Raw genomic sequence first — 13,373 nt, 5'->3', positions numbered from 1 at the left:
AGGTAGTATATGTAATGTGCCAAAATGAATCACACTGCACCCACTGACTTTAATAAGAAGAACAGCAAGCCCACCATGAACAACAGACTAATCTCTGTTGTATCAATACTGGATCAAAAGTATAGATAAATTCTTATGCAAAACAAACAAACAAACCCTATGCAAATCACAATGTACATCAGATTCTCCATTGTTTTAGGGCAGCATGGAACAGAAAAGACAATTTAGGTTTGGTGAAAAGCTGTCCAGGACTTTCTTCAGTATTCTTTGCTGCTAACTTTGTACTCACCCTGATCACATGCACTATCTAAAATGAAACTTACTTTTTTTTGTCTCTCTGCCCAGTGAAGATCAAGACAATGATTCCAACTACTACAATGCCTATGACTACTCCAAACACTATTAGCCATATGGTGACAGGTGGTTCAAATGGTGGGGTCAGTGTTGGAAGAATGCCCTCAAACTCAAGCGTCTTGTCATCCAGTTTGAAAGCCTCACTGATTCTTCCACGAGACATTCTGCCATCAAAAGGAAAAAAAAATAGATTCATATATTTAACAGAGACATGTAAAAGTATTCTGCTTTCCTTCTAATCTTCTAAATAGCTTAAACTTCCATTGAACTCTTCATTTGATGGAGCTGCTCAAGTAAAGGAACAATAAACTACTTTCCTTCCTGATGTGACACAGTTGGAAGACAGACAGGCTATGTAAGCTTCCGATACAGAGATGGTAACTATATCCTACAATCTCTGTTGCAACCATAAGTGACAGTTAAAGATCTGATGCTACTTTATGCAGTCTTAATACTCAATTTTGATGGCCAACCCAAAGGAAGACAGGAGACTTTCTGATTTTACATTCTCCTAATCTCCCTCTTTGTTTTTTTTGCTTCTCAGCTCCTCAATATCCTGTATACAACTAGGGCCTTAATTACATCTCTGTTTCCTTTTTGGAAATTCTGGATTCTATATTTCACCATCTTCACTCAATCATGGCAGTTTGACAAGAAGATTTTCCAGCCTCCTTGAATCATTGTATACCAGCTACTACGACATCATCAGAATAGAGGGACAATTGGTCTTTTCTGTTGCAACAAATTATCTTGTTGTAACTTTTCCCTATTCTAGTTGCAGAAAACACTTTCTTATAGCACCTCTCTCAAACAACTTGAGCATTTTTTTCACCCTCCATCCTACTTTCACTAAAAGAAAAAAAAAATCACCTGATAGCTTGTTCCACATCAGACTTGGGAACAACATTACTGGTATTTCCAGGCATGCTGACAATGAAAGAGAAGGAGATTCTCTGTGTCACAGAATCTACGTGGATATCTTCACTCCTAAATGACATACAAGAAATGTTTTCATGATTAAGAAAGCTGTAATCAACTTGAAAATAAGAGGAATAGAATTTTTGAATTTACTATATACAAAAATGTGCGACCACAGATAGATAATGGAATTGTTTTTATTGTCACCTTGGAGATTCCTCTTTTTTTTATTAAATAATATTTCACGCAGAGTCATTGCCCCAGGACTGAGGACTCCAAGCAGCATAATTTTCACTTTGCCAAAAATAAAAGAAAGGGGCTGCCCTCAAAGAGCTGGGGAGCTTTGACCCTTCTTTTACTATGAGTAACTGAATAAAAATGACCATCTCTTTGCACATACACTCTTATTAGAATACAGCCAAGACATTAGGGTGATCAATGTCCTTGAAATATGAGCAAATAATTAAGAAGTATTGATAGCTTCAGAAAGTTATCCTGAGAGACCTAGAAAGAGTTATATGTTATACCCATTTCTATTCACAAACTAAATGAATAAGGACTGTACATTTGTAAATAAAATTAGATTAGGGTAGAATTTATTTATCCTAAGTAGGTTTTCATTTCATTCTAATCAAGTTGTTCACCTTTTGAGGCTCCAAAATCACTTGAAAATTCATCATCATAAATGTAAGTTTATTATTGCATTGGGTTTCATATAATTTCATTCTTTATTTCTAACTCTAATTTACTTTTCTCATTCTAGAAGAGATCTCATAGCTTACACTTATTCCTTGTCTGGCATTTGAGCAGAAATTCTTAAAGACAGATCTCACCACTAGCAGTAAACTACATAATCTCCTGTATCAGCCATAAATAAATCATGATCTATTTTCCTGCATGGGTGACATTTTTCTTTCCATCAAGAGTTCTGAAACTTAGGCAGCAGGCAGGAAAGCAAGGGTTCTCCTGTTATGACCAGCAAATGTCCTTGTGTGTCTTTTAATATAACTTCCTCTTGTTACATTACATAGGAGGCCTGTTGCCAACATATATCCCTACTGAGCCAAATAAGGATTGTAAAATAACCCAAACAACTCAACTTACTGGAAGTCAACGTTCTCATTCTTGACCTCTAAGAAATACTTTCTCATGGCATAGGCAATTGATGACTTGAACAAAAAAAGCTCACTTTTATCCCATATGTACTGTAAATATAAAAGAAGAGATTTTCATGAATGAGAAAATCTATATAGAAATTAATCTATATTATTATTTTAAAATAATTACTTAATAATATAAGACTCAGTATAATAATTATCATTTACTCCACTACTATTTCTATTGTGATAACAGCTAGAAAGCCTAACCAAAGCTCCACCAAGCTAACAGCTGTACAGAAAATAACAAAGCAATCATTCCCTGTCATCCTCTGTATTATGGCCATTGTGTCAGGCAGCACCTGCCAAATGGAGAAATGTTTGGCAGAGAGGGATGGATGAATGGGAGAAGAAAGGGAAAAGGTTTAGCAGAGAAAGGAAAGCCTGGAGGGATCTACTATTTCCGTTCTTCGCACAGGTCCTCTAATGTTTAAAGTGTGTTACCAACATTATCTGCCTACTTGTCACACCATCAGTGAGGTGGATCAGCATTATTCTCCTCATTGTTTCAGATGGGGAAAATAAGATGGACATAATTAAGGGCCCTTGATAAGGTGAACCAGCTTTGGAACCAAACCCAGAATTCAGAGCTTCTGGATTCTAATAGCCTTCCACGTTTACCAAATCCTCTCTGAAGCTCATTATTTTTACGGTGTTTTAACTCAGTTAAGATTCTGTCTTTTTGTTTGTTCATCCCCAAACTATTAATCATCTTTGCTTGCTTATGTTCTGAATCCCACAGACATCACCACAGAGAGCACTATCCTGTTTCAGCACTAGGGTTTATAATGTTTAAAACATTGAAACCAAAAAGCCCAATGGCCAAGATCTTGTAAAGTCTTTACCTTGGCTTTCAGTTTCCGTTGGAGATATTGTAAATCTAGTCTGCATAAAGGCTTCACAATTAAGACTGGTTTCTGTCACAAAATGGTATGTGTAACTGTGCTGTTTGTTGTTTTTGTGTTTGGTTTCCCTATTAAGAATTCTTTGTAACTGTGTTTCTGTATCACAGTAATGTATAGTTGGAAGGGAGCTCATGGGATCAACAAACACCAGTTCAAGGTAGAAGTATCCCTGACTAAACCGTCCCAGCCAAGTGCCCGTTTAACCTGATCTTGAGCATTTCCAGGGATAGAAATTCTACCTCTCTAGGCAGTCTGTTCCAATGCTTAACCACCTCAGTCAGAAAGGCCTTCTTAATCTCCAGCCTAAATTTTCTGTTTGAAATTTGAGGACATTGCTCCTACTCCTGCTTCCTAGTCTACTTCCCATACCTGCATAAGCAACAATAGTACTGCAATAACTGATAATGCACCAAAAACAATTGTGTAACACTACATGAAAGTAGAATTCCTCTCTGACTTCTGCAGCAATCTGTTTACCTTGTGAAGTCAGAGATTTGACTAATTTTATGGTATCTGAGTAGGCATGCCTATAAATGTTGCAGTAATAGATACCCAGCCCTAGGTTTATCCAGCTATCATTCTGATGGGTGGAGTACAAAACTTTAAATAGCCCCTTAAGATAGTATTGATAAAATTCCAGCTACAATATTGAACCTTGTGATCTCCAAAGACAGTGACATAAAATAAGAATTAAAGTGCTGTTGTTGCCATGATGGTCCAGGGATTATTCAAGAGGAAAAGGATTTCTTAGGGTGATATCTTTTTGTGGACCAGGTGCCTCTTGCATAAAATGAAAACACATTAGATGAGCTATACCTCGTGTTGAAGAGAAGGGTAGATTCACTTAGAATAAAAAGAATGGTCCCAAAACTCAAGATGAAGTCAACAGGCCTGTTCCACATGTAGTGCAACACGATACATCTGCATTGACTCGAAAGTTCAGGAACTGGCCCAATGAGCTCAGTAATCAGAGGATGCCTGAATCAAGGCCCATTGCGGCCATTAGGATCTTTATAACACATTTCAATGATCTTTGTATTAAACTCCAAGGAAATATAAAGGTAACTTCAAGCCACTAATGTAAACAAACAGCTCTGCTGAGCTGGTGTGCACAGGCAGGTGCTGGACACCAGAATCTGGGTCTTAGCATCAATGAAAAAGTTCAGCTATATGAGCTATATTTGCACTGGCATATTACACTTCTGTGATTTAGTGATATGTCCATTGTTGCTAAAGCATTCCTAGGTGTTAACACAGTTTTCTCCAGCAACTGGCAGTGTTGACCACTAGTCTCTTAATCCACTGGATTTGTTTCAGTTTTCCTTCTACCTTTGCTTTTTTTGCACTCTACAATATTGATTAATGGATCCTTTGGGGGGGAAATAAAATTCAGTGGGTCCATTCACACGTGTGCTTGCAGCATTTCAAATAGAAGCAGTGCAAATTTGAGCTGGGGCTTTTTTCCTCAGTGTACATGCCTGGACACGCACTTTGTTGTGCAACACATTGTGCCACTTGAGGCAAAATAACCCTGCCTGGCTCCTCCTGGATCTGCAGCCAGGGGGAGCTAGAGCATGGGGCTAGCACCTGTGCTGTCCCCAGCAGTATAAAAAGCTGCCCTGTCCTGGCCCCAGCAGTACAAAAAGCTGCCCTGGCAAGTAGCTCAGAGCTACTCACTCTCAGGAGCTTCTGGGGCCCATCCAGTTGGTACCCAGGGACACTATCCCTTGTGCCAGCTGGACTGCTGCAGCAGCCCTGAGAGTTCCCTGCACCCTCTACCCATTGTAGCAGTCTGGCAGTGGGGGCTGCTCCCTGCCTGGGGTTGGCCTCTGTGTGGCACTACTGCCATGTGTGCCCCTGCCCAGCCATCTGGGCAGCTATCACCTGAAAGATGTTGCTAGTGTGGTGGCCTGCTTTGAACTGCCAAAGCCTGTCCTCCTGGCCCCAATTGGCCAGGAGGTCAGCCACCTCCATCTGGGTCCAAGGTGCCAGCTCTGAGCAAGCAGGGTCCTGCCACTGGCCTCCCTAGCGGGAATTCTGGTGTTCCCTACTGGAAAACTGAAAAAACCCTGATAAAAAAATCCCCAAGTCACTCTGTAAAATACCCCAAAATCCATGTTCCTCCACAAGTAAAACAAAAGACCACTATATATATACACAGAGAGAGAGAGAGAGAGAGTGCTAGACAGAGAGACAGTGATCAGTTAGGCAATGTGTTATTGATATATCTACGGTGTTAAAGCAATTTGGAAACCTACCAGTGTCTCTATCATCATCATAAAATGAATTCTAAATACCTATACGTTTTGCCTCACAGGTGCCACAGCCTCCCCCAACAGGGGCCAAATAGCCCCTGCAGGAGCTACCAACCCTCTGCAGGGCCCACATGCCCCCACCCCGCTTGCTTCCCCAGCCCCCCAGATTGCTGCCCTGACTGGACCCATCCCCCACCAGCTCCTGCAGCCCCCCCCCTCAATGTCTGCCCCCTCCAGCCCAGCCTCTGGCACTGAAAAAAAAAGAAAGGCCTCTATTCACCACAGGAGCAGGGGCTGTGGGGGCTCTGAGGCCTCCAGGCAGAGCCCCACAGGGCAGCATGGGGCAGTGGGGCCTGGGCTGGGGCTGCTGGGGCTATCACCTGGTCCCACACTGTGCAGGGTGGGGAGGCAGTGACCCAGACAGGCAGCTGATAGTGCCGGTGAGTGCTGGGTTTTTTCCGGGGAGGGAGGGTTGGTCGTTTGTTTTTTAATTGTGGGGATGCTAATTTGGGGGGGCAAGGTCAGTGATGAAAGGGTTTGCGGGGGCAGGCAGGGGATGGGGCCAGGTGAGGCAGCCATCAGGGGGGTGGGACTGGGTGGGGCAGGGATCTGGCAGGCTGGGGGAGCAGGTGTGGCCAGCACGGATCCCTTCATGGTCCCCTCCCCCCTCCTCCAGCCCTCCTACCCCCTACTTACCACCACTGGAGCCCAGGTCCAGCTCCCTGCAGCTGGCAAACAGCCTGCTGCAGGTGGGCAGGCAGTGTGCTTCAGCACCAGGTCAAGGGCCAGCCATAGAGACACTCTGGCTGCTACCAGAGTATCTCTGTGGAGGACCCAGCCTCCAGTTGCCTCAGGTTTTATTTCACTCCATTTTTTTCGACCCCTGGATATCCAGGGATCAGGGAACCTTTTCCCATTCCTGCACGTGCCTCTTGCAGTGTCTCAAAGGGGTCTGAGATGCTGCAAGAGACACATGTGGGCCCATTGAGTTTGATTCTGCAACTGGTGCTTTTGGGGATTAGCACTTCCTCTGGCTTTTTAAAAATGTATTTTGTATATACAGCATTGTACCTGTCATGCAGTTTAATTGCCTGTGTAGGTCTCAGACAAGTACCCTTTTAAACAAAATTATTATATTTGAGAAAAGTGGAGTGGGAGGAGCTGATTGCTCAAGTGACTTAAACTTCTGCTTGGAGCTTCAGTAACCAATAGCCAACCGCTCTGTCACAGTTAATCAGGAATTGGGCCTACTGCAGGTTAGCTATTTACAAATTCTGCTTCCCTTTCAAACAGAAATGGCCTGTCTCAGGAAACTGTATATTATTACACCATGTATTCAAACAAAGATTTCATGTGCTACAGTCTTCTTGAGAGAAGATGTAAATTTGGCCTTTAATCCCCGAAAGAATCTTACTATTAAAATATACTTAAATTCCCGCAATCTAAGGGTCACATCAAAATCTCAGCCCATGTTTTTAGCTTCTTATGGTATATTCCCATATTAGACAGAGAGGGCACACCCAAACAAGCATGCATATGCATTTCCCTGGGGACAAACACCACCGGCTTAGTTGTGCCTCTGCTACTTGTCCCCAGGGAGCACCCATGTACACACGCTCTGGTATGTGGCAAGTTGCCCCAGGTGGGGTAGTGGAGGCTTGGGCCAGCATCTGGGCTGGCCCCTGCAGCCTTACCTGAGGTCCTGGAGACCTTTTGGGGCTCCAGTGATGGTAATCCAGCACACAGAGCATGGCTGGCAGCTGGAGTGTGCCACTGGCCAGCCAGGCTCTGGTTTCAGGTGGCACATACTGCCGTCATGTGCACCATCCCGCTTCATTCACACGTGGTTTTTTTTTTGACAACAGTGGTCAAAAAAAATTACCACGCAGAAAATAACAAATGCCTGCATGTGCAGTGTGTGTGGTTTGTGGCACCGCAGATAGTTCTGCAATGCCACATACCACACATGCACACTTGTCTGGATGCGCCCAGAGAGAGTATTTTTAGTAACTATTTTTAAAGGGGTAGATAATAAAAATATGAGACAGATCCTCATATGAAATAATCTATGATATATTTTTTCATCAACCAAATAGAAATTACTGAAGCTAAAAGGGGATGGACAGGTTAGTCTTGTAAATCATGTTTATTCCTAAAATCACATCTGAAGCAAAGCTGCAGGTCCTTTTATTTGATTAACCTGATTTGCAACCAGTGGTATTCCACACTGCAATCAACCCTCTGATTTCAGCATGTATAGACATGCCTGACCTAGCTTTTACTAGTCATCTTGTGCCCCAATAGTGGAGGTATAGCATTACAATCTGACAAGGGACCTTGGCTATTTACTGAACAGATGACGTTTATGCTACTATGACCTCAGCAAGCCAGTTTAAAGATTCATCTATAACATACACATACCTCCAACTACAGTGTAAGTATGTCCTAAGCCAGTACTGTCGGATGAGGGATGTGACCAGTTGATCCAAGTTATATCTGCTCTATTACCCAACTCTGCTTCTTTATTATAACAGTGAAGCAAATGGATACTCTTCCAAAGTCCACTGCATCTCAGTTAATGTCATGGTATTTATACAACTGGAAGGAAAAGCCTGATCCTGCCTCAGGTTTTACATTCACCAGTTTCTTTCACTCCTCAATATAAACACTGTCCTGTTTAGAATACATTCAGCAGACAGGAGCAAAGGAGCAGTTTTTCTCTACCTTGTAATGCTTAAGCTAAGGCTGTTTAAGTTTCTAGAAATATGAGGCTAGACCTCAGCTGGAAATCGATGTACCTCTATTGACTTCAGTCGAGTTACACTGAATTATCCAAGCTGGTGCAGCTAGTACACAGTCAGGTACTTAGAAGCTTACCCCAGGCTTAGCCTCACGGCTGTACCTACACTCACTAAAATAAATGAGAGCTTTGTCAAGTATTTCAATGAATGCAGGATTAGACCCATAGAAACTCCTGTGCCAACGTTACATAATACGCACAGCATTACTTGTTACAAGAGCCTTTATCTTAGAGCTGTCACCGTTATATGCAATAACACAAGGGGTCTGTTGTGTAATTTGGACCGTTTCCAAATTTTTTTGTGAACATGTCCCCTCATTCACCAAATATCCAGCATTTCACTGCTGAATCAAAGGGCCCCCTGATCCTTTGCATTCTTAACTGGAGCCAAACAGAAGCTATGAGGAGAGAAATTCACTGGTGCACAGTATTTTATGCTGCTGTAGTGGTGTCAAACAGCTCTAAAGCCATCTTAACCTCACAGTTAAATTAGGTTTAGGATTGCTGGTGCATTGGCTGGGCACAACGGAGCAGCCAGTGCTAGAGCTGAATCTGTCTCATTGTGAACTTCAGAGATTCCTATGTAGGAATCTTCCTGACCTGCTTGCTAATGCAAGGAGCCCTTGCCAAAATCATTTTCTTGTGAGCGTCACCTGGGTAGAATTTATGGGAAGGCAGGGAGTTACCTAATGGAAACAGCTTGTAATTTGGCAGAGCAGGGACTGGTTTGAAGAGAAAAAGAAAAGTCCCATGCTTCACTCCTTGGAGCTTGGGAACATATTTAATATACAGTAATTCAAATTAAGTACTCTAAATAAGATTGTATTACAGCTGCTCAATTGCACAACAAAAAGAACAGGATGGCAAAAAAGCCAAGCATAAAAAGGAATTAAGGTAAACATTAACTATAATGACTAATAAATGTGTTGTAATATGGAGACAAGGTTTTTATGGGTGATATCTTTTATTGGACCAACCGTTTGCTGGGGGAGATTTTAGACCAGCTTTTGGGCGCACAGTTTCTAGTTGGTCTAATAAAAAAATATTACCTCTGCCATGAGTTTTGATTGCTTTCTCAAGAGTCATTCCATGTTACTTTTATAAGTTTTGAAATGTATCTACCTCAACTCATCAGGCTAGATAGCAATAAAAATAATTACCAGACTTTACATGCAAGAGTGATAGAACTGGTAGTATCTGTTTGTGTGATAAATAAGCCCACATTTGTACCAACCAATGGCTTCCTACACCTAGGTCTGAATTCTAACCACTATTGTTTGAGTCTAATAGGCAAGAAGCATCTGCCTAATGTGATCCCATCCCCAAAAACAAAAGCTAGCTGTAATGAGAACAAAGTATTTGTTTTTAAAGACATTACACAGCACTTTTGTGAATAATATAAAAAGGGAATTACAATAAAGAGAAAATCCTCAACCAGACATTTAGCTTAAGTAGGTGGGCTGAAGCAGTCAAGAGTCAATGCTTATTAAGGGAGATGCCTTCCTTTGCTTCACTGTTTCTAAATCCCATAACAAATACAGACAAGATATTTCAGCACATGGGTAGTAGACAAAGGAGGGAATGAGGGCAGCAGAGTTTATGTGAGCCTGGAAAGGTTACAGTAAATAGTCAGACAAAAAGCTAGAAGTAAAAGTGACCTGGGACCTGTTAGGTGCCTAAATGCACTTAGGTGCCAACTACTGCACCTTGCTCAGGCCTCTGAATGAACATAAACATGCTGACCTTCATGACACAGCCTCACCTTAGACTTCAGACTCACAGGAAGCAGCAAGCAGGAGGTAAGCACACCCACTTTGCATGAACAGTTTTTCAGAGGATTTAGTAGGCTGAAATACAATTGCATTGTACTTATGTTCTTAATAGGTAGAATATTATCTGGCCCTTGATATATGACTTTTCCAGAGGGACTCCAGTGCCTACTGTATAAGATGTAACTTGATACTACCAGATTGCCCTATGACTGTTAAAACAAAACAGGAAATTAAAAAAACTACAGTAATATATTGGTCTGAGTCTATTCCAGAAGACCCCATCCAGAACGATGTACCTAAGTACTTACTGCCTTGTCTCCGAGTGCTGATTTCAGACTGATCCGTACTTTGATTGCATTGGCAGCATCTGTTTTTAAAAGAAACAAGCATTGCATCAGAGTTGCAAAGTCAATACTACAAAGCTGCTCCCTGGTATCATTAGTGCTGAAGTGATGGGTTTTTATCAATACATTTTACTTTCTCACAAAATAGTGGTAGACACTACTCTGTACTCGGCCACTAGGTTGTGCTGCATACTGACTGCAGCTCTGGTGGTGTGGCTTAGTAGTTCAGCATTACACTGACAGCCTTGGGTAGGATTCCAGTGCATTGAATAAAGTATCTTGCAGTTCTTACAATTCTTTCTTGAGTCCCACTTTTTTAAGATAGCCAGCAAAGGAGAGAAGAAAGGAAATGGCACTTAGCATTACAAGCTGGTTTGCACAGGTTCAGGCTAGACAAAAATGCAGGCAGGATTTTAGGCAAGGATCAAGGTAAAGGATTTATAGTTTCATAGTTTCATAGTTGGTAGGGTCAGAAGGGACCTGAGAAGATCATCAAGTCCAACCCCCTGCCATGGCAGGAAAGAATGCTGGGGTCAAACGACCCTGGCTAGGGGTCTATTTAGCCTCCTTCTGAAGACCCCCAGGGTAGGAGCCAGCACCACTTCCCTTGGAAGTTGGTTCCAGATCCTAGCCGCCCTGACTGTTTAGTGCCTCCTGATATCTAGACTGAATCTACTGTCTGTCAACTTACGGCCGTTATTCCTTGTTACTCCCAGTAGTGCTCAGGGCAACAGGGACTCTCCCATTGCCTGCTGGTCTCCCTTGGCCAGTTTATAGACGGCCACCATATCCCCTCTCAGCCTTCTCTTGTGATTAAACTAGGCAAGATTCAGGCAAGATCTAGGAAGGAGCAAGCGGGTTAGCAGAGTTCCAGAAGACCAAGAGAAACAGCACCTCAATCTGCTTGCTCAAACAGCTCTCTGCTGTCGAGTCTGAAGTTATCTAGGCCAGTGGGCCTTGGGCCTTCTTCCTGAGAGCCCTAGGGATGACTCAGCCAGTGCCCAATTACCTCCAGCTAGGGCAGAGAGCATGGCAGAGCTAGCTCAGTCCTTTCTGGGCCCAGATTAATTGCGCTTGCAAAACCTTGCAGCCTCAAACAATCATTTGTCCCTCTCTCTTTTTATGCATACTGAGTTTTGGAGGCAGCCAATATGAAAAGGAATATCTTTAAAAGTTGCCCCTCTGTCAATATATTCATTACCAAGGTCAAAAGTTCTATTTCTTAGAATCATATCAAGCATTGCTCAGGGTGGATCCAAGGGGAGTGCAGCAGTACAGTCGCACCCCTCCTTCTACTACCACTGTCCCTGGCTGACCAGGGTGCAGGAGGAACCCCCGAGCCACTCCTGTCCTGCTCCAGCTGTGTGGAACAGCTATGTAAAGTGCTCAGTTGGAGACAGTGGCAGTAGCAGGTGGCTTTTCTCTTTCTGCACTTGCTCTCTGCCATCCTCTATAACCCCCACTGGTTGGGGAAGGCACTGGAAAGAGGAACCTGCCCCCAATCACTGTTGTTCCCAGCTGACTGTTCCCAGTGCCTTAGTGCCTCAGAGCTGCTCATGAGCCACTCCCACCACAAGCTGCCGGAAACAACTGTATGGGCTGCTGGGGTTGGCCAGGGAAAGCAGCAGCAGTGTGCAGGTTCCTCCTTCCAGGGCTTGCTTCCCAGCCAGCAAGGGACACCTGGGTAGCAAGCAGGGAAAAGGGGCTGGAAGGAGGAACCTGCCTGTCACCCTGCCTGTCCCTGGATGAGTCCAGCTTCCCATGCAGCTGTTCTGCACAGCCCTTGGCTGTAACAGGGCAGGAACAGCTCTGGAGGTATCCCCATACTTCTGGGGACAGCAGACATGGCAACATGTGAAGAGAGTGGGCAAGTCCCCCATCTTCATAAGCCTGTTCCCTGCCCGCCTTCCCAGTGTCCCCCACTGGTCTGAGGACTCCAGTTACACCTTGTCTCTACCCCCCACATGGTCCATGCCACATATGCCACCCCACTTTGCTAAATCCTAGACCTACCCATGTCAATCACAGTAGTTGACAGCAACACATAGCGCATCTATACGTGCATTGATGTGCCATTGTTACTGCGCATGAAGTTTAGTACCTCTGCTATGAGATACTCACTAAATGTGCAGTAATTGGCACTACTGTGCAGTAGCACCAGCACATGGTCTTTTCATGATGTTTAATGAGCAATAGACTAATTCTACTGTGCATTAGTGCATTAGCATGGCTTCTGCCGTGACACGCCAATGCATACTAGAATTAGCCTATTGTGCATTAAGCATCTTGTGTGTATGTGCCCACAGTCTCTGCACATACTGACTTCCTTGTTATTCAATGAAAACTCTAACCTTTACCCTCTACTCCCAACTCCAGGAACCTTCACAGAATGGGAGAAAAGTATCATGACATTTCCTGAACTGTATATATTGAAGAGCTACATACATGGTGTCCAGGTTGTATTCCAGCCAATGCGCCTATTGGTGTTATTCTTTTGCAGCCACTGATATAAGGGCTCAAAGTAGTGGAGCAAGGGTGTTGCATTCATTGTCTTTTCTCCCGTCACACCTTCTAATGCCTGGGTCCATGGTTGTGACCTCCCCAAGGAAAGCATGTTCCTGTGTATGAAAAGAGGGGGAAATGCTGCTACAGTCCATCTATCTGCAGATTATTTTACCAGGATCTGGTCTGGAAGTATTCCTTTCCTCTTCTGATTTTTCCCCACTCTTATTAAGACAAATACATTTCCTTCTCATTAAGTGAAAACTAAACTCTTGAAGATCAGATCCTCCGCTAATATAATCTAATGTAATCAGACTCAGAAAAGGACCTCTTATCCTCGGGATAACTCCATGATCTTTAGTAACA

At 43.3% G+C, this 13,373-nt stretch overlaps 1 protein-coding gene across 2 annotated transcripts in view; it reads right to left on the bottom strand.

Moving 5' to 3' along the window:
- The window catches only part of ACE2 (angiotensin I converting enzyme 2), a 37,324-nt gene that overhangs the window by 416 nt on the left and 23,535 nt on the right, over positions 1-13,373 (bottom strand). Inside the window, exons 13-17 of one of the 2 annotated variants that reach the window (XM_025210843.1) lie at positions 12,951-13,123; positions 10,470-10,528; positions 2,377-2,477; positions 1,225-1,341; positions 324-518 (exon numbers count right to left, since the gene is read on the bottom strand). In XM_025210843.1, the coding sequence (XP_025066628.1) occupies positions 324-518; positions 1,225-1,341; positions 2,377-2,477; positions 10,470-10,528; positions 12,951-13,123 (645 nt within the window). Of the gene's footprint in view, positions 1-319; positions 519-1,224; positions 1,342-2,376; positions 2,478-10,469; positions 10,529-12,950; positions 13,124-13,373 lie in introns of both variants that reach the window. The other variant, XM_025210844.1, reaches the window with a different exon arrangement.

This window comes from Alligator sinensis, unplaced genomic scaffold (genome assembly GCF_000455745.1).
Source record: "Alligator sinensis unplaced genomic scaffold, ASM45574v1 scaffold1192_1, whole genome shotgun sequence".
NCBI lineage: Eukaryota > Metazoa > Chordata > Crocodylia > Alligatoridae > Alligator > Alligator sinensis.
The sequence above is the reverse complement of the archived record's forward strand: the minus strand, read 5'-3'. Positions and strand labels throughout refer to the sequence as shown.